This window comes from Anas platyrhynchos, chromosome 1 (assembly GCF_047663525.1).
Source record: "Anas platyrhynchos isolate ZD024472 breed Pekin duck chromosome 1, IASCAAS_PekinDuck_T2T, whole genome shotgun sequence".
NCBI classification, from domain to species: Eukaryota; Metazoa; Chordata; class Aves; order Anseriformes; family Anatidae; genus Anas; species Anas platyrhynchos.
The window spans coordinates 67,930,167-67,950,880 of NC_092587.1; the positions used below are offsets into that span (position 1 = coordinate 67,930,167).

General features: G+C 37.9%; 1 protein-coding gene across 28 annotated transcripts in view; it reads left to right on the forward strand.

Annotated features, from left to right (window-relative positions):
- The window catches only part of PLEKHA5 (pleckstrin homology domain containing A5), a 167,149-nt gene that overhangs the window by 44,887 nt on the left and 101,548 nt on the right, over positions 1–20,714 (forward strand). Inside the window, exons 4-5 of one of the 28 annotated variants that reach the window (XM_038172956.2) lie at positions 12–85; positions 1,223–12,608. The exons of 26 other annotated variants lie outside the window; for them this stretch is intronic. In XM_038172956.2, the coding sequence (XP_038028884.1) occupies positions 12–85; positions 1,223–1,272 (124 nt within the window). In that variant the 3' untranslated portion in view covers positions 1,273–12,608. Of the gene's footprint in view, positions 1–11; positions 86–1,222; positions 12,609–20,714 lie in introns of those variants that run through there. One more of the 28 variants, XM_027460074.3, reaches the window with a different exon arrangement.

The window sequence follows — 20,714 nt, forward strand, 5'->3', positions numbered from 1 at the left end:
CATTTTTTCAGTTTGTCTCTCTCTCTGTATCTGAATATAACCTATTTGAAGTGGAGAGGGTTTTCCTTCTGTTCTTCTGTGAAAGGTAAGAAGTCCTTGACAAAGATCCTTTGTCTTCCTGTATCATGTCATGTACAACTCAAAATGCTACTTAGTTTTTTGGACAGGAGAGAGGTCTTCGAAGTAGAAACTGTGATAGAGTTGGTCTCCTGCATACATCTATAATGAATGATATCAGTGCATCAAAGCAGCTGGCTTACACAGTGTCTATTCAGTGCATTATTAAAGACTGGAAGTAGTGTACTGTAACTTACTGTCTGGCATACTTAAGAATCAACTTAGCGTTGCATGCTGAAGCAAGTGTTTTCACATTCTTTGGGGAGCTGAATTTCTGATTTTTCCTTGTTTGCCTGGCTAGATGGTTTTTATATGCAAATGCTCTTTCTGCAGGGAAATTAATTTTTGTCTTTAGGGAGTTAAAGATATTTTTCTTGCGTATACATGTGTAGCAATGGCTGAGATGACTGCTTGTGAAACAAATGGTCTTTTAATTCTGTTCCCTGCCAAAATGTTGCTTTTCTGTGACTGTTGTTGGGAAGCTTCATTTTGGAAAGCCCAATTAATTCACCTAATTTACAATATTAAACTTGCTGTGGCATAAGGTAGGATGCAAGACCATGCAGTTTTAAAGCATATGTCATAGGGTGCTCCACAACTTGGCTTTTATTGGAAGTTTGGGTTGAAGTTTAAAGTGCCATTAGTAATTAAAGTATGCTCTAGGGTGCAGAAATGTTCTTGTTGGGAATAATAGGTTTCTTTTTTTTGTTTGTTAACGAACTAGTGAATTGAGAGCGTAGGTTCTGTGCTATGATATGAATGTTCATTTAACTTTTTTTTTAATAGTTTGAGGGGAAAAAAGACTCATAAACATCAGCTTGCTTTCATGAAGAATTATATGCTAGTTTCAAAACAATTCTAGCGTGCTCCCTAAATGCATATTTGGGGATAAGATTTTTATTGTGATCTTAAATGTTCTATTTTATTACAGTGATATCCACATTCCTATGGTAGAAATAACATTAAGACTGCCCTGGGGATGTCTAGACCAAGTAGTGGTAGTTTATAGCTCAATCTTAATTGAACAATAAACGGAGATTTTTAAAATTATTTTTTTAATCAGTGGTCATCTAGATTATAACTTCAAAATGGCTGTCTTTTGCAGAGCAAAGACATCTGTTTAATGAATGCGAAGACCTTTATGGAAAAGCATAATAAAAATAGAGTAACTATGAAGAGTGCAGTGTTCTGTTCCTCCACACCCTTTGCCCTTCGGTTTTTGGAGTTCTGAGCTAAAAACCACACCAGAGCATGTCATGGTATTTGTTAGCACTTTATTCTGCATATATGGATGTGTCTGCCACTGAGCTGACTCCTTGAAACTACTGGGTGGATCTCCAGCCTCTTCCTGTGAGGTAACACCTAATTTAAACCTGATCTTCGTGCTGCTTTTTCCTGCAAGAATCACTTGGCAGTTACTGCTCTTGGTTTCAGTTCTTACCTTGTATCTCAGGCACAGACTACATGTATTATGGGTTTTCTCAGCAACTTTCTTCAATCTAATTTTGCCTGTCCTAAATAATTTTGTATCAATTGCAAATTATTCCTGTGCTATTCACTTGCATTTTCAGATAGCTTATGAATAAGTTGGTATGAATATATAATCCATTCTTGTATTTTGCACCTTCTTACCTGTTAGTAATACATACAGAGGACTCTGTTTTGTCTGATGACAATTGGGCTCCTTTCAAAGGTCTAAATAAAGGACTTAAAAAAAAAAAAAAAAGTCGTGGTTTTTTTTTTTTTTTTTTGAAATAAGCCTACAGATCTGATTAATATGATTTGATGATTTGATTGCAGTAGACTTGCAAGGTGAGGCATTCCTCTACAGAGGTGATGCTGACTCTTTTGCAATGTATCATATATATTCATATATCTCTTAATTCTGTTCTTCATTATCACAACTGATAACTTATCCAATACAGAAGTTAAACTTACTGCTCTGCTGTTACAACAACAAAAAAGAACAGTAGAGCACGTTTTAAAGTATAGGATCACAATTTGTCAGGTGTCATTCCCCTGATACAAAAGTTAGTTTGAGAGGTATGCCATCATGTCATACTACTCTTTTTTTTTTTCCTAATGTCCTTGGAATTACTGAATAAATACTAATATGACCTGGTGGTTTTATTGAAATTTACTTGTGTCAGCTCAGCAAAATAAATCCCTTGTACTGATGTTGTTTATAAAACATTTTATAAACATTTTATAAAGCAGTTTATAAAACATTCTTGACTACAAAGAAAGACTGTTGGCAGTCTTGGGGGGAACTTAGTTTCTCCTGTATGGAACACTAGCTCTTCTGCCATGGTTTTGTCAGTCTTAAGTGCACCTTTCTCATCTTGCTTTATTACTACTTCACATTCTGGAAGGTTCTTGTATGATTGCTTGGAGAAAGTTTCTGTTTCGTGGCATGTGCCAGAGGCAATTTTCATGGACTGCCAAATCACAGCTTCATGTTTTTGTCGTCTGTGCTTGGACATGCATCCCACTTTTGAAAGCTCTTTTTGTGTGTGGTTTTATATAGTAGCTTTTGTGTTTTTGCGTTTATAACCAGAAAACAGGCTGCTATTTGTACAGCAGCCTCCCTGCCTTCTTCAGCACCTCCCCGCTTGCTTACCTCAGTTGAAATGGAAAATTCTTGACTTTCTGATAGATGGCAGCATATACTGAGTATTTTCCTGTTCCAGTGCTTTGCTGGAGGAGGTGATGACTAGTTAATATGTGCTCATGTAGAAGTAGCATGTTAAAACAAGGGAGGAGAGGGGGAAAAATTTCGTCATCTTCTGTTGAACTTGGAGTGAGCATGGCCAAGACAGTGATACCAAATTCTAGGATGTGCTGTTCCCTTTTCTGAAGCATTAGCATGACTTGCTGTAAGCCTCTCAATTGATGAGTGTTTTTCCTTTTTCAGATTCTAGTTTTTATGGTAGCTCTCAGACATGCCTGATTAGCTCAGCGCCTGCGTAGGAGGCTAGTCTGTTGCGAATGCTAAATGCTGTATGCAGTCTACATATATCTTAAATACAGATACTATATAGTTAAACTCAGCTGAGGCTCTGTATCTGAACAAAAAAATGAAGATTTTTCTTCTAGTAAGAAATCTGCCATTAGGACTGTCTTATTTTAGCAGGAGAGATTATCCAGACCACTAGAAGCAGATGATATTTTCATTCTTTATTTACGTCTCTCAGTATCTTTTTTCCCCTCTTGTAAACCTGCTATGAAAACAGTCAGTGTCCAGATTAATATTTTTACTTTGTCATGAGCCTAAAAGTAAACTATGAGGACAAAAAAAGTAATGTGGGAGTAGGATGTGGAGTAAAATTTCATGGGACTCAAATGACGATGAATGTGAATAATAGGTACGTCAGGTGAAGATGAGTGCTGTATCTAGCTTTTTTGTCCTTACTTTAAACACAAATGTGCTTGGCTTCATTGGATGGCTATGCTTTAAAGCAGGTGGTATATATAGAGGAAAAAGGGAATAGCAAAAATCTATTGCTTTGCATATCCTTGACATGATTGAATGTGGGGGAGGGAGCAAAAATAACTCATTGCAGTACTGGAATGTTGATTTTTTTTGACTCCAAATCAATTCAGGGAACATAATGAACAAATATTTTAACTTTTTAACTATTTTTCATTATGTTGTTCCAGTTAATAAAAGCACTGAATGTCTTCTGCCAATCATATTGAAAGTACTTTAAAACTACTAGGGCATGTATGGGAAATCAAATGTTGAGTTGGCTACTTAAAATTACCATTGTAATTTGTAGTGATTTATTACTTCAGGTGTTGTGAACTTGTTATATTGATGACCTGTCATTCAGTTTGATGATTGGTTATTACCAGCAAATCATCTCTGTTATGTTACCTCTCTATTATTATTTCTGGATAAATCATTCTGTGTTAAATTTTGGTGACACCAAAGTGCACAATGCTTGTTAATCCTTTGTAATGTTTTTGAAATTGGTCTCAACAGAATGGCCTGCATAGGGTATATTCCCTTATTGCACACCTAAAAATTGCCAAAGAAAATAAACAGAATGTGCCAGATGGACAAAGAAAAGTGGTGTGTTGTCTGATTTGAACTATCACCTGAAAGACTGGGTTAGTTTATTATGTCTCTAGACATCATTCCCTAGACACAGTAAAACATTCAGAGGTAATTCTTTCTCTTTAGGAAGGCAAGATAGTAAGACCAGCAGGAAGCACGCAGTAATATGAAAACTGATTAAAACTTCTGTTAGTCTGGACAAATCATGATATAATGGTTCAAATCCAAGTAACATAACCCATTCCTGTTGTAAAGCAGAATTTGTGAAGAAGAAATCCAGAATCTATTTTATGATTAATGACTATTGATGGAACTTGCTTCAAATTGACAGTGACAGCAGCAATATTTCTTACATAACTCCTAAATGACATATGGAAAACATTTCTGGCTTTTAATTAATTTTCAGAAGCAATTTAGCTGAATTAAGTGAAATGGGTATTGATTTTTTTTAATAAATGTGACATGCATGATTAGATACTACTGCTAAATAGTTGAATTAAATAAGCACCTTCTTGGCAAAAGTGTTTTATTTCCTGACACATGCATCCCTCTGGTTTGTTGAGCTTTTTAGAAAGCTGCTTTTATTTGTTACAGCACTGTTTGACTACTTATAGTCAAACAGTGTAGTGTATCCCATGTGTTGGGATTTGAGGAACTCAGAAATTAGGAATGACTAAATGCTTAGTGACTGGGTTGTTGGGGGTTGTTTTTTTGTAACACAATTTAATTCTTTATCTGGAAAGTTGATCTCAGTAGCTTTATATTAACATTGCATGCTATTTTCTCTCGCATGTACAATTTCGTTTATGCATGTAGGTGTGTTGTGTGGTTGCAACCTTTTTAAGTATGTGGAAATGTGTATTGCAGTCTTACCACATAACAGAATTTTTCTTGTCCTTATTTTAATTAACTAAAAAATTAAGTCTAAGTCTAAAACTAAGTCTACTGGGTGTGTAAACTGGGACTGAAGTAATACTAAATGAGGGGCAGGGCAGGGTAGGCAGCAAGAAAGGTAGTTTTAAGCTTTGCAGCTTTTCACTAAAATTTCCTGAAGAACTTAACAATTCACTGGCTGGTAAAAGCATTAGCCTTTCTGGAAGAACTTTGTAATACCTGGGACGTAAATGTTAAATCATGTGTCACTTAGCTAATGAATCTCTCTAACACGTAGCATGTTTTTCGGGCCAATAATTTACTGAAACGGAGCAAATCTTTGTCTTCAAGGCAAAGTTAACTGGTGTTTTAGGAGTATCTTAATGTGAATAAACCAAATCATTAGTTCAGAAGAGGAAATACTTTTGTAATGATAATGACTGTATATGTAAAGTTATCGTTAAGCATACAAACTTGTGACCTGGTTTAAACCATTCTTGTCCTATCCCTCTTTCTCCTTTGCTTTCCTCCCTGTTCCAGCCTTGAGTCCAGCCCAGAAGAAATATATTTATTCTTTTTTTTCCGTGCTCTGAAGGCAGATTCTGTTCTTTGTATAAAAAACTTAGGTATGTCATTTTTCAGTATCTTTGAAGTCTTAAGTGAAGATATAGACAAACAAATAAGTGTTTTTTTTCTTGAATAAACTTACTGTGTCCATTCCACTACTTGAGATGTGTGTGGTTACACCCTGTAACGACCTTGCTGCTCTTGCTATTCAAACCAAGAACAAAACCACATATAAGGCTCACCTTAATAAACACAGACCTTTTTCTATTACAGGGGTTTCTTTCTCTTTACAAGTGTTGGTTTTGTGTTTTTTTTTTTCACTTTGGTACAAGCTGAATGCTTAGATGGGATCTAGTAGTTTTGTCTCCATTTTTATATTGCATTTGTATGTTAGTTACACTGCACGTCAACTTCTTTGAAGTACTTCAAGTGAATAAGTTATGTATGTTCCATATTAAAATATTAATAGAGAAGATAATTGACTCCTTGGCATAGGAATAGGTTTTTCCAGGTGAAGTGACCTTAGTTTGTAAAAATGGTGCCAAGTACTGAAGTGCCAAAGAAAGATTAGCATATGTGTAATTGTTTGCAGATGTACTCCCTACAATTAGTTATTGCATCACACTTACCATCATGAATAAACTTGTAAATTTCTGTTTTTCCAACTCTTTAAGTTATGCTAATATGAATTAATTAAATACAGATTATTCTGGGATACTAGTAAGGATTCTGGGAAAGGAAGTTCACAGTATAAACCCTTGAAGTTTCCAAAAAGGAAGAGGAGTGGAAGAGATGACTTGAGAATGTTAATGAGACCTGTAGCCAAATGTCTTGTGCGTTCATACAAGAGGCCCAAATCATGTGTAGATTATTTGGAAGCGGAAAGTTGGCTGGAATAGTTGGTTGCAGTGTAGTTCAGCTTTCTAATGTTGCTCCTAAACTTTAAAACTTGTCTAGAATATTTGAGGGTTAATACTGCTTCTGTGTTAATGCAATTGAGAGCCTCGGGGTAACTGCACATTACAGACAAATGTAAATGCTGACACTTTATACCCTGGTAAGAGATACTCTAAAATAGCAGAAATGTTAAATCTTGTCTTTAAAATAAGTATCTACGTGGTCTGTTCTGAAAGTAGTAGGACTCATTTAAAAATATATATATATTAAAAAAAAATTATTCATGAAAATTTATTCATAGAAAAAACAATTAGAATTTTTCAAAGTAGCACCCTTCCGCATCTACACACTGCTGCCAACGAGTTTTCCAGTTTTCATACGCCTCCAGGAACGCCTGGACCAGAATGCTGTTTAGCTCCCTCGTCACGGCCTCTTGAAGCGCCTCTACCGATGCGTGATGCTTCCCCTTGAGCGTCAATTTTATTCTCAGGAATAGAAAAAAGTCTGGCGGGGCCAAGTCGGGGCTGTAGGGGGGCTGAGGCAGCGTTGCCACCTTGTGCTGGGCAAGATACCCCACTACACGGAATGCTGTGTGGCTCGGCGCGGTGTCATGGTGCAGCCGCCAATTGTTGACGATGGCTGGGTGGACACGAGCAATGCATTTTTGCGGTCTTGTGAAGACTTTGACGTAAAAAACTGCATTAACTGTTTGTCCAGGTGGTACAAACTCTTTGTGGATGACTCCATGTTGATCAAAAAAGCAAATGAGCATGGACTTTTGCTTGGATTTGCTCATTTGTTCTTTCTTGGGGCGTGAGGAAGCAGGGGTGTGCCATTCTGTGCTCTGCCGCTTACTGGCAGCATCACCGTAGGCCTCCATAATCATGTCGTGAGTCTCTTTGCCCATTTTTACCAAGCTTTACACAAAACTTGATCGCGTATTGCTGCTTCAGTAAACGCTCCATGATTCTCCGTGACGAGGCGTTTCAACAGGTGTTCACAGTACAAGTGACCTGCTCTCTTCAACGGTCAACAGCCGACTGCTGATTTTTCCCAGCATTACCAATATCCCCCTCCACCGATCCTGCACGCGCAGACCACCTCTTGTTCGCCCAGGAAAAAGCCAGTCCTACTACTTTTAGAACAGACCATGTACATTTCAGTGTTCTTATCCAGAAGGAATAAATTGAATAATTATCAAAGATTACTTCTATCTTCAGACCCAACAAGAAATTCAAATGACTGTCAACTTAAACAAGTCACCCAGCTGTCTGGAACCATTTATCAAAACAGATTTTTCTTTAAAAGAAGCATAATAGTATGCCATGAAGTAGTGGTACAGAATCAAAATACCCATATGTATTTTACATATATATGAGAAGTTTGGCTTGATGTTCTTTAGTATTTGAAATGTGAAGTGGTAATAATTTTGAATGAAGGTACAGTGATGGCACTAAAATGTCTGTATGCATGTAACTCAGATATTTGTATTTGTAATATTTTTTAGATAACATGTCTGTTTCTTTGTGTTCTTTCTGGAAGATTCTTAATTACATTGATCGGCAGTGGAGCACTATGCTATTGCTTAGGGAGGTTTTTACCTCCTATTATAAAACCTAAAGGAAATGGTAATCCTAAAATATGAGGGCAGGTGGGTGAAGATTCTGAGTATTAAGAATTAAAGCAAATGATTAAAAAAAAAAAAAAGCTGCAACTCCTGCTGTTAACAGCAAGTATTTAATAATAACTTCCAAGAAGTGGTAGTATGTGTGTTTTACTTTAAAAAAAAAAAAAAAAAACCAACAAAAATAAAACACTCATGGCAGAATTAATTTTTTAAATTCTATTCATGCAGTGTTTTGATGTTTCAGTCTGGTAAGAACCCTAGGCTAATATAGATAGAAACAACCCATAAGTCCGAACACGTCTTTCGTTATGTTTATAAAAACCCAAACCTTTGCTGGCAGTGTGGCAGGATTGCTAGTAAAGGTTAGGGTTTTAGTGTTTAGTACTTAAATTGAAACTTTTTAAGAAGTACTGTTACTGTTTTTTTCCTTTATCAAACTTCCAGTTCTAATATTGCCAGAAGCAAACACTTGTAATGCACCCTTTTCTGAGGAAGCGTATCACAGAATCATAGAATGGCCTGGGTTGAAAAGGACCTTAAAGATCACCTTGTTTCAACCTCCCTGCTCTGGGCAGGGTTGCCAGCCACTGGAGCAGGTTGCCCAGAGCCACATCCAGCCTGGCCTTTAATGCCTCCAGGGGTGGGGCATCCACAACCTCTTCGGGCAACCTGTTCCAGTGTCTCACCACCCTGTGAGTGAAAAAATTCCTCCTAATATCTAACCTAAATCTCCCCTGTTTAAAACCATTCCCCATTGTCCTATCACTACCAACACACATAAACAGGTGTTCCCCCTCCTGCTTATACGCTCCCTTCAAGTACTGGAAGGCTGCAATGAGGTCTCCCTGGAGCCTTTTCTTCTCCAAGCTAAACAAGAAATGTACCCAAAACTTTTTTTTCACTACTTGCAACCTACTTAGTGTGACTGGTGTTTGTGTGTTAGTGAGAGCATGGTATTGCATTTTTGTAATACTATTAATTATCTGAGTTGTACAGTGGCAGCATCTCTAAGGATTTACCAATTAAGAATATTAATCCATAACTAATTTGATAATTGCTCTAACAATAGCCCACTCATATGGTAGAGTGAACACACAATTCCTCAGATGTCACAAAACTGAGGAGGGTGGCTGACTCTCCAGAGGGCTGTGCAGCCCTCTAAGTGATCTTGACAGCTTGAAGAATTCAGTTTACAAAAATCTCATGAAGTTCAACGAGAAATGCTAAGTCCTGCGCCTGGGGAGGAACAAGCCCAGGCACCAGGACATGCTTGGGGCACCCCAGCTGGAAAGAAGCTTGGCATAAAAGGAGCTGGGGTCCTGGTGGACACCAGTTGAACATGAGTCAGCAACGTGCCCTTGCTGCTGAGAAAGCTAATAGTATTTTGGCCTGCATTAGGCAACGTTATCACCAGCAAGTCAAGAGAGGTGATCCTTCCACTCAGTGTTGGTGAGGCTGTACCTGGAGTATTGTATCCAGTTCTGGGTCCACCAGTAGCAGAGACCTAGACTTACTGGAGAGAGCCCAACAGAGGGCTGCCAAGATCATGAAGGGGACTAAGCAATCCTCAGTGTGGAGAGACTGAGAGAGCTGGGACTGCTCAGCCTGGAGAAGAGGGTGTTCAGGGGAATCTTATCAGTGTATATAAATACCTGAAGTGAGGGGGTAAAGAAGACAGAATGAGGCTCTTTTCAGTGGTTCCGTGTGCCGTGACAAGAGACAATGGGCACAAACTGGCATACAGGAGTTTCCGTCTAAACATCAGGCAGTACTTCTGTGCTGTGTGGTTGACAGAGTGCTGGCACAGGAGCTCTTCAAAAGCCACCAGGACATGGTCCTGCTTGAGCAGGGGTTTGGACCAGATGGCCTCCAGAGGTCCCTGCTAATATCAACCATTTCGTGTCTTGATAGAATTCTGTGAAATTCCTCTTACTTGTGTTGAAGTTACAGGCATTGGCTGTCTTTCTCATGAATTTGTCTTCTTTCCTTCCTGGACTAATTAGGTTGTGTATTTTGGTTTCAGCATGTAATACATCACACGCTTATTTTTCATGAGAAACTTAATTTCCTGTGATTAATGGCTTTGGATGAGAGTAAGTCTCTTACGTATTTATAGGAAGTCAGATCTTCAGTGTTTACCTTCTCATTCTTAAAGATACTGTACATATGCATTATCCCACTTCCAGTGTGAGTATACATCTTAACTTTAAAGATGGGTATCTTAAGAAAATATCAATATCTTGCAAAGTATCCTTGGAGTTTACTATCTTAACAAAAACCTGACTGTAGGATTCAAAATTAAAGAGATGTTTACTAGTCAAGTAAGTCCAATTTAATGTGGATTTTGTGGTGTTTTTTTTTTTTTTTTTAGCTTATTTCCTGGTTTGAATGGTATGCCGAGTGCAAATTGTATACTTTTTTTGAAGGCTGTGAAATACTGGAGTAATAAAAAAACTTTATCCCTGGGCGGTTGGCCTGAAAACAAAAGTCAATTAAAAAAAGCATTTAATGTGTAGCTCCCTCTAGTTTTTATGAATCATATAGGAGCTGGGCTTGTTCAGCCTAGAAAAGAGGAGGCTCAGGGGTGACCTTATTGCTCTGTATAAGTACATTAAAGGAGGCTGTAGCGAGGTGGGGGTTGGCCTGTTCTCCCATGTGCCTGGTGACAGGACGAGGGGGAATGGGCTAAAGTTGCGCCAGGGGAGTTTTAGGTTAGATGTTAGGAAGAATTTCTTTACTGAAAGGGTTGTTAGGCACTGGAACGGGCTGCCCAGGGAGGTGGTGGAGTCACCATCCCTGGAAGTCTTCAAAAGACGTTTAGATGTAGAGCTTAGGGATATGGTTTAGTGGGGACTGTTCGTGTTAGGTTAGAGGTTGAACTCGATGATCTTGAGGTCTCTTCCAACCTAGAGATTCTGTGATTCTGTGATACAGACTTTTTCATATTGAAGAATATGAAGCTCATTAGATCAGTTAAATTGACTTCAACAAAAGGGAAGTCCATAATATGAAGATTTTGATTTGTGCTAGTTTTATTTTAACTGTCCCTCTGATGAGATCTGCTTTCAGCAGGTTGAAGTGGCTGGTGTCTGACAGTGGGAGTTCTTGTTAAGAATGGCTTGGCTGAATTAGTCTCAGCTTGTATTAAAGAAAAGCCTGTGGTATTAGCAGCTAATCTGGCACTGTGCTGGATCTGGCGGTTCAGCTGAGAATAGAATTAAACAGTTATGCTAGTTTGTGAATCTGTTGTCCAAATATACTAGTATACAGTAACTTTGTATTAGGCATATATCAGTGGGAACCCCCTAACAAGGATTCTTATATCAACTATATGATTGAAAATATCATTACACATCAGTGTTAGTAAAGTTGGACTGTAAATTAACTGTTGATCATTCAGAGTTCAATTCCCCTTCTGGATCAATAATCTTTCAATCTTTCAATGTCTCTGCTTTGAGAATTACTCACCTTTCCCTTCCACAACCAAAACTGCTACCTTTGTGTAAATTTTCAGGAAAATAGGGAGTGGTCTGTAAATTCTGGCCTGCTGGAGGAAGATGTATTTTTGACAAGCTAGTGGAATTGGAAGCAAAAGTCAACCCCATGCCACAACTTGGTGGATCATTCCCTATTCTGTTGAAAAGGATTTTGGAGAAACCAGGGAAATAGTAAAAACTGAAGAAATTTGTAAAGTTGAAGAAACTCTGTTTTTTATACGTTGATACTAATGCTAGTCCTACTGAGCTCTACAAGTAGTTGAGGTAAGCAGCCAAATATGAGAAATGATGTCTGGTAGCTGGATCCATGCTGTCTTCAAGGTTTCTGACAAAGTGTATTTAAGGTTTTCTCATCGATCGCCAGAAACTGAAATGCTGGAAGATGAGGATTTGCTCTGTGTAGTGGTGTTGTTATTGTTTTGGCTTGGTTTTAGAACCTACCTGTGAATTCCCAGCCAATAGCTATGTGTGGTTCAGTAACCTCCAGAGGCTGAGGTACTACTTTCTGTATATAGCTGCACATGATGGGTTATTGTACGCATTCCTAAGCCTACAGCAGCTCTCCTCAAGTTTGTTTGGAGGCTGAACACAGTTCAAAGGTGCAGCTAAATGTATGGAGGGCTACCACCTTTTTTGTGTTTAATCACTACCACCTAGCATCCTACTTCTAGTATAAGAGACAGAGTGCATTTTTTACAATAAAACCCAGTGATAACAGGATCATTATCATATCTCTTGTCATGACAGTGTATTTGGTTTACCTGACAAGGTTTTGGTAGCAGGGGGCGGCAGGGGTGGCCTCTGTGAGCAGAGCCCAGCAGCTGCCCCATGTCAGACCAGGGCCAGCTCCAGCTGGCACCAAAAGGGACTCAGTGCTAGCCAGAGCTGATTCAGTGAGTAACACTGGTTGGGCCTCTGGGAGAGCAGCTTGAAGAAAGGAGGGGGAAAAAACAAACAAACAAACAAACAACTGCTGGGTAACAGAGCTGGGAGAGAGGAGTGAGAACCAACTCTGCAGACCCCAAGGCTGGTGCAGCAGGAGGTGCTCCAGGCAGGCAGCAGCAGCTCCCCTGCAGCCTGTGGAGAGGGCCCTGGTGGAGCAGGCTGTCCCCCTGCAGCCCATGGGTCCCACATGGAGCAGATCTCCACGCTGCAGCCCGTGGAGGAGCCCCCAGTGGAGCAGGTGGATGTGGCCTGGAGGAGGCTGCAGCCCATGGAGAGGAGCCCACACAGGAGCAGGGGGGCTGGGAGGAGCTGCTGTCCATGGGGGACCCGTGCTGGAGCAGTTTCCTCCTGGGGGATGGACCCTGTGGTATGGAACCATGTGGGAGCAGTTCCTGAGGAGCTGCTGCCTGTGGGCAGCCCCCGCACACTCAGTTTGGGAAGGACGGCATCCCGTGGGAGGGATCCCACGGGGAGCAGGGGCAGAGAGTGACCAGAAGGAGCAGTGGAGACGAAGTGACGACTGACCACAGCCCCCATTCGCTGTGCCCCTTTTGGGGAAGAGGTAGAAGGTGGATGATGGGGAAGGTGTTTTTAGTTTGCTTTTAGTTTCTCACTGCTCTAGCCTTCTAGTGGTAGGCAATAAATTATATTAATCTCCCTACATTCAGTTTGTTTTGGCTGTGATGGTAATTTGTGAGTGATCTCCCTGTCCTTATCTTAAGCCTTTAGCCATCTTTCATTGTATTTTCCCTCCCTCCCTTTATAAGGGGGGGGAGGGGGAGTGATTTGGTGGAATTTAGTTGTCCATCAGGCTGAAACCACCATAGCCAGTTTATTAATCTGTTTTTGTTTATTTGTGGAAATATGCCCTTTATTCATCCTTGTTGCCTTTTGTTTTGTTTTGTTTTGTGTATGTTAATACGTGCAATGATTAACCTGCACACAGTACTGTCTGTGAGTTCTTTGTAAAAGGTGTTTGTTGTAAGATGAAGGTTTTATTCCCTAGTAGAAATGGTCATCTAAAAACCTGTTATTGAATATGTAAAATATAGCAGATTTTTCCATTTGCAACGTTTTACGTCATTGTTATTAAACAATGTCATTTTCTACTTTACTGCGTGCATCCTCTAGGTGCACCTGGTTCTCTAGCTAATACTAGTAGCTCCATAAAACCAGATGTAAAGTCAGGCATCTTCCAATTCTGTGGGGCTGAGGCAATTTGGGCACTTTGAACAACAGATAAGCTCCTTTCTTTACAGAAGGGAAACATGGACTGATTGCTTAACCCTTTCCTACAGGTCCTTGCATTCACTGGACAATTCCTCATTCTTGAATCAGTTAGGTGTAGATGTGTTCCTTAAAGGCTTCTCCAACTATGAAAACAAATGTAGAAAATCAGGTATTTGAGCTTTCTGCAGTGAGCTTATCTTCCATCAGTCCCCTTGGGTTTTGTATATGTATTTACTTATTTATTGGTTGGAGGCTTCCTGATTCTGAAGTTTGATTGAGGCTTGATTCTAGGCTTGAGATACAGGGTCTGTCTCTCCTCTTTCTACCCTTCACACATTTGCAAATGGTTCCCCAGAGCCTGCAATATATTTTTTTTATTTGCCCATTTGAGAGATTTCATTGAACCTACAAGTGCTCTTTTTTTCAATTTGAACACTTTCAGAATTTTTCTTTTTTTTCAGTAAACTTCTCTACTTACGAATTCTGTGATGATTTTGGTTTTAAATCATTTTGAAATAAATAATACTCTCTTTGCAATGCATTACATTTTCTGTCATATGGAAGTTTGTCTTCCTGTCTTTCACTACAGGTATCTCATCAACTTAATTGCTGTCAGTAATTCTGTATTCTGTACAACATAGTGAGTTGTTAGAGTAACATAGCTTTTTTAAATAGTTAATTGTAAATGCAGCAAATGTTTTCATTTATTTTATAAATACTAAGCTATAAATCTACAAAAGGATGCTTTTACTTTTAGAATTACTTCCATTAGTATAAAGAATAAGCTAATGGATGCCTGTGTAACTGTCATTCTGAGTAAGTTTAAGAACCTTGCAGAGAGCTTCCGCTAGCTATTAAGTTAGAGAATTCAGATACCTTCCAAATGGGATCTCAGCAGTTTTAACTTGGACTTTATTAGTTAATAAAAGGGATTGTGCTGTGTCGCGGTTATTAAAAAAGGACTGGAAAATAACTGTAGGTCTTGCAGCACTAAAGTGCTGCTGAGTTTCAATGTTTCCTGCACAGAAACTTGTATTTGACAGATCATTTTGCTTGTGTTGTGCTGCATCCAAAACTGGAAAATACTTTGTTGCTTTTGTTCATAAGTAAAACTGAAGGATGTGTCATCAGCAAGCCAGATCCGTAGTGAAGTTGCCCTAAAAAAAAGTAACATTTTTGTAAGATAGGAAATTTGCAGAAAATTCATTTGGACATTGGGAATAACTATTTAAATTGTTTTAAACAGTATTTCTGGAATCCAAACATAAACATATTTGTGTATGGAATCACTTCCTAGATTTGCAATGGCAATTCTAGGAATAGTCATAAAATGAAAAGGAATAGCATAAACAGACTGAGTTTAAGAAATGGTCAGGAATTTGCCTTACCAAATAGGGATCCTTTGTCAGGCTATTGTTCTTTCGCTCACCTTGAATGTATTTCTAAAGCTAATTGCTAAATTTAAAAGAAAAGCAATTTGAGGACAGTAGTGGGTTTGGGGGGATTCTCTCTACATTGAGGATAAGTGGGTTGTCTGTCTCTGTGGCTAGAGCTTCTCAGAAGTGTAGGCAGGAATGTGGCTTGTATTTAGTTGGTTCAGGCCTGGTCTTAGTCTTAGAGACCCTGCAATATAAATATATATAAACTTAGAAAACAACTTTAACAATCAGAGCAGTAGTGACAGTTTTATATTCTCTGGCAGAGGCTGGTATAATTTTCCAGATGAATCATCTATGGTGATATATTAAAGACCAATGTATTTTTATAAGCTGCAAACAACAGATACAAACCTTATTTTTCTATTGTAGTTCTACAAGAGCAGGAGCACAAACTGTTTTATCTAAAACATTTAGTATACCTATATCTGGAAATGAAATGGCAATATAAACGGTAGAGCGTGGTTGACTATTCAAAATAATTGTGGTCATATGAAGAGTGAAAGACTATAAAAAGACAGACTTAAAAAAGGCTTGCACTAACTTAATGAAGAACAGAATACAGGTCTCTTCTCATGTGATTTACTAAATGTCTTTGCTGTATACCTTATTTGCCCCTTCATGCCATGTCCTGTAACTTGCAAGTTATTAAACAAATGAAGAGATGAGTTGAGGGAGGATATCTTTTAGAGAAGGTGTTTAGCATTGGGTAATGTTATGTCCTCTTGCAGTTTGTGCAAGCACTGTAAGATAGTTGAAGATTATCTGTTCATTTTAAGTTTGTAGGTGCTAAACTTCTGAATGTCTGGCTCTGAATGCATGGAGTTAACCATTCCTATAAGTTATGAAAACGGAGATAGTAACAGAAGAAAAACAAACACAGAAAAATGAATGCTGTCTTTCTACAGTGTTTGTCTGTCCGTGTCCAGATTTAGGTGTTAGTCAGCTTTTGATGTTGGTAGCCATATGATATGTGCATTAATAAAATGGGAGAAGATGTGCATTCCTTTTTCTGAAGTGTTTTTGTTCTTGGTTGTTTGAAGTTACCGTCTTTGAGTAATAGTAACCAGCTATTTAATTTGCTTTCAGTATTGAGGACGTTTGAATCTTCGTTAATAGCAGGGGAAAAATAAAAGCAAGTTGCATATATGGAATGGAAAGGAAAGTTGTGAAGTGAGGCAATGTTTTTGAATGAGCTGAAAGAATAATTGCAAAAGAAGGACCTGGAGAAATATACTTGTTAGTGTGGGAAGACTTAAATATTACAATATCAGCACACTTGGAAATATCTAGCACAGGCAAAACAGTGAATGGAAACAAAAGTGGAAATTATATTACTTAAATAATAGAAAATGACTACTATTTGAGCTTTGTATATGTAGTATTCTGTGCATGATAAATGTTTTTTCTCCTTTGGTTCTCTAGACCCAGATACAGTCCTGGTTTGTTTGAAAAATATTTATCCACTTGAATAGGTGACCCATTATAAAAGAGTCAGTTGATAATTAAGCTGGAAAAACTTAATGGGAAGTGTGATTTTAAATTGGTGAAAATCTCTGGAGAATATAGCTTTCAACTGTATAGAAAAGGAAGAAACTTCAGATTTCTGTGATGTAGTATTTGAGAAGGCATTTTGAGGTGTTGCTTTTAGTAGACCAAATTCAAGAAAGCTGCCTGTGTGACCATGCCAAAACCAAGAAGAGAGCTGAAAGACCTCGTGTATAACAGACGTGTATAAAAGATATGATTGTGGAAATCTTTCTAGGATGCCAGAAACATATTTAAGGTCTTGCAAAATGCAGCTGTATATAATTTACTGAAGAATTTACCATGTTCCTTTAAAAATATCAGTTGCATAAGTCAAACCTTTAATAAAATCCATACAAAGCACAGTTATAAGCTTAAAAGTGAATCATGTTTCATTCTGAAATAGTGGTGAGTTTGATATTGAGACTAAAATGGACCTAAGCATAATGCAGAACAGCAATCTTATTAAAATGAGCTGCTCTTCTGTCAGAACAGATGATCAAAAGTGTTTGTGTGTGTTGCCAAGAAGCTTTTAGAAAAGAGCAAAGGTGTTTTAAGTATTCACCATCTGATTTCTTGACAAATACATTAAAGGAGGGGAGCAACACATAAGTGATTAAACGTTTTCTGTTGTGTCTTCTAATTGTGTGCTGAGATCAGTGAAATTAATCTTCTGCCTGTAATATTCTTCTAGGGCTCATTGAATTCTATCTTTATAGCAACATAGAGACAAGTCTGGTATAGTGTTAGGGTATTGTGTGATAACAAGGCTTTGTTTTGGAAACCGATGCAGAAACTTTAGAAAAATATTTCAGCTTCCAATTCCGATTTTAATATAACACTAGCTTTGTCAGGGGAAAGCTAGAGTACAAATCAGAAGAATGTTTTTGTAAATCATACATACAGGGTATATTTCCCTACTTACATATTTGTGTCCTTTTTTTTGTTCTTTCAAAAATGTTTATCAAATTGACAAATTTCTATTCATTTACAGTAAGTTTCTTATCAAATGTGCAGATCTTGATATTCAAATGTATGTCATTGCAAAGTAGTAGTTTCAGATTCAGTGAGACGCTTCTATTTTGTAAGTAACGTTTTGTGTTGATTGTGGAACCAAGTGTTTTGCTTTTGCATGCTATTTGTAGCTGTTAAAAATTTTGTCATTGTAGCTAAATGTGGTAGGTCATTAAGAGAATAGAATACAGATACATTTAAAAAAAAAAAAAAAAAAAAAAAACAACACAAGAACTGTTCTGAAGCTTCTGTAAACTTTTCTGCAAAGTTGAGCAGATGTCCAAGAAATGCAGAGAGTTCTTTCATGAAAAACTGTCTTTTATGGCAGATTGTATCCATAAAGAAATTTCACTTCGGAGCAGAGCTTTTAAACTTGGAAACTGTTTAACTGGAATAAAATGGGAATATACCTGAAAGAAGAGATGTTAGCTTCAATTGTAGTGGATTATATTAGCTTCTGTTCCATTCCCTCCCCCCCCCACACACACACACTTCCACATGCATCTGTGGCAAATAGAAACTATTAGATAGAGATTTGTAGAGTTAATCTTCCCCCAATGGCATTTTGTTGTTGTTGTTTCTTTTCTTTTTTAGAAAAAGAAATCAAACCTACCTGGATGACAATATTTCTCATTCAGGAGGCAACTCTTGCCTCCTGACATCTCTTTTTGTGCTGTGTTTCACTAATCTGAATCTCTGAGAAAGTTCTAAGAACAGCAAAGGTGTAAATAATTGAAAGTTAGGTGATGCAGGAAGAAGAGCTTAAATAAAAATGTGGAATATAATTTAATACTCATTTCTTGTTTCTTTAAAGAGTTCATTAGCTGGCAAGGAAATACTGAAATGCTTATCATGGTGCAGGCTTTTCCTAGCCTGGCACTAGATGGTGGAATTCATTTGAGTTTTGCATCCTGGACAGACCTTGTACCAAGAGTTGGGTCTTCTTATGTATTGATATAAGAAAATGAAATACCGAGGTATTATGTGATAAAAATCAAATGAATGCAGTTAGTGTTACATGCTTATGATTGATCTTTTTGTATAGTCACGTAATATTATCTCTGGAGTATGAAATAGGATGTTTCAGTTTGTTCATGCAAAGTGGGTTTAATGGTGGCATAGCTCCATTGTGCATCCTGATATCCAGGTTGATGCCTGGAAGGAATTTCTGAAGTAGAAAGGTTTCCATTCATTTTGTGCAAGTTCACAGTCAAAGGGTAAGGATGAATTTTAAGTTATTTACCTTAATAAATATTTTGTTTTCATGCCAAGAGGGTTTTCAAAGCATAGGAGTGCGCTGTGTGAGCCTTAGACTTCAGATCACGATAGCTGAAGCTGCAGATGCACATACTAAAGGCAACCACTTTTTTGCACTGATATGAAAACCTCATTTTTAAGTTCAAGATACTAGCGAAGCTTAAGAATGTCTTGCTTCCCTGCGTATCATTCTATTAATCTTTGTCTTCTATACTTAAAGAGGATTTGACATATGCATTCCAAGTGGTAGTATTTATTTCAAATTCAGCGAAGTAATTCAGTGCCCAGCTGCGGTGGCATGGAATTGCTATGAGGTGAGCTGTGTAGTGCTTATAAGGCAGCTTTTAAAATATAGCATTGACAAAGTAGACTGCTTGGCTTTGCTTTGAGCTTGAATGATAAACATGAAAGCATTTAAGGAAAAATAAATAAATAAAGTATCTACTGCCTGGGGCATAGCTTTTTTCTTCCCACAAGAGGAGGAAGATGTAGCGTATTCATTTTTAAAAATGAATATACAATAAACATGGAAAGAAGCCTGTGAGATAGGGAGGGAAAAAAAATAGAAGACCTCTATACCACTTGTATCTGTGTTTGGGTGAATTAAAAAATGTTAATCTCTGAAGGGATGGTTTTAAATATCTGTTTTCTTTGGCATAGAATTTTTATCTGTGAATAAACCTGCCTTTTGATACCAACATGAATAGTTACATTAGGAATCTAGATGGTTTCTTTATACATAAAAAGATTTAAAGTGAAGATAATTTGCTTCTGAACATAAACCTCTTGCTAGACAATCATTTATTCTCCCTTGCTGCCTCTCCTACACCCAAAAAAAAGCTGCCCAGAAATCACTGGGTAGGATAATTTTTAAATTGATTCAGAGAATATTTAGGAGATTTGTTCCCTTTGTCTGATTTATGAGTCGTGCTGCTCAGTGTTCAGATCATATGCTATCCTGAAAAGGGTTTCAGTTTATTACAGTGGCATCATGCAATTACATTGAAGTACATGATGATAGTATTTAAGCCTTAGGATGTCTTGCAGGGAAATAATGTGAACAATTATCTGTGCATCAATTCAGATTAAAAAAAAATAATAAAAATAAATGGGGTGAGGGGACTTGGGGGGGAAATCAGGCAAAATCTGTACTGCTCATTGGCTGAGTTTTGTGTATTCCAATTAACGATTTTAGATTTGACTTAAAGTTCTGAAATTATTTGGAAGTAGGCCATCTCATGCTGAGCTGAAACATCAGGCCATTTAAAATGAGATACCGAGCATGCTCATACCAAGTACCCACTCTTTCAGATATTGCAGCGTGTGTCTCGGTTCCCTGTTAGTAGAGCTGTCATTCAATTGAAGCAGGGGAGAGCACAGCATGCCCTTTTGTCGGCTTTCTATCAGTGCACATATGATTTCTCTGGAAACTGGAAACTTGAGATGTGAGCTCAGCCTTGCTGTTAGAACGTCAGTGGTGTCGGTGAGTTGAGATTAATCTCTTCCTTTCTACTGCCTTTAGATACCTCAGATAAAGCTCAGCTTCATACTTGTCTCTATTCTCTAATAATGGCATCTATTTGAAATGTCTCTGCTGCTTCAGTAAAATAATTCTGGCATATATGTATTAATTTTGTAAAGAATTGCTTTTTTAACAAGAATGTTAG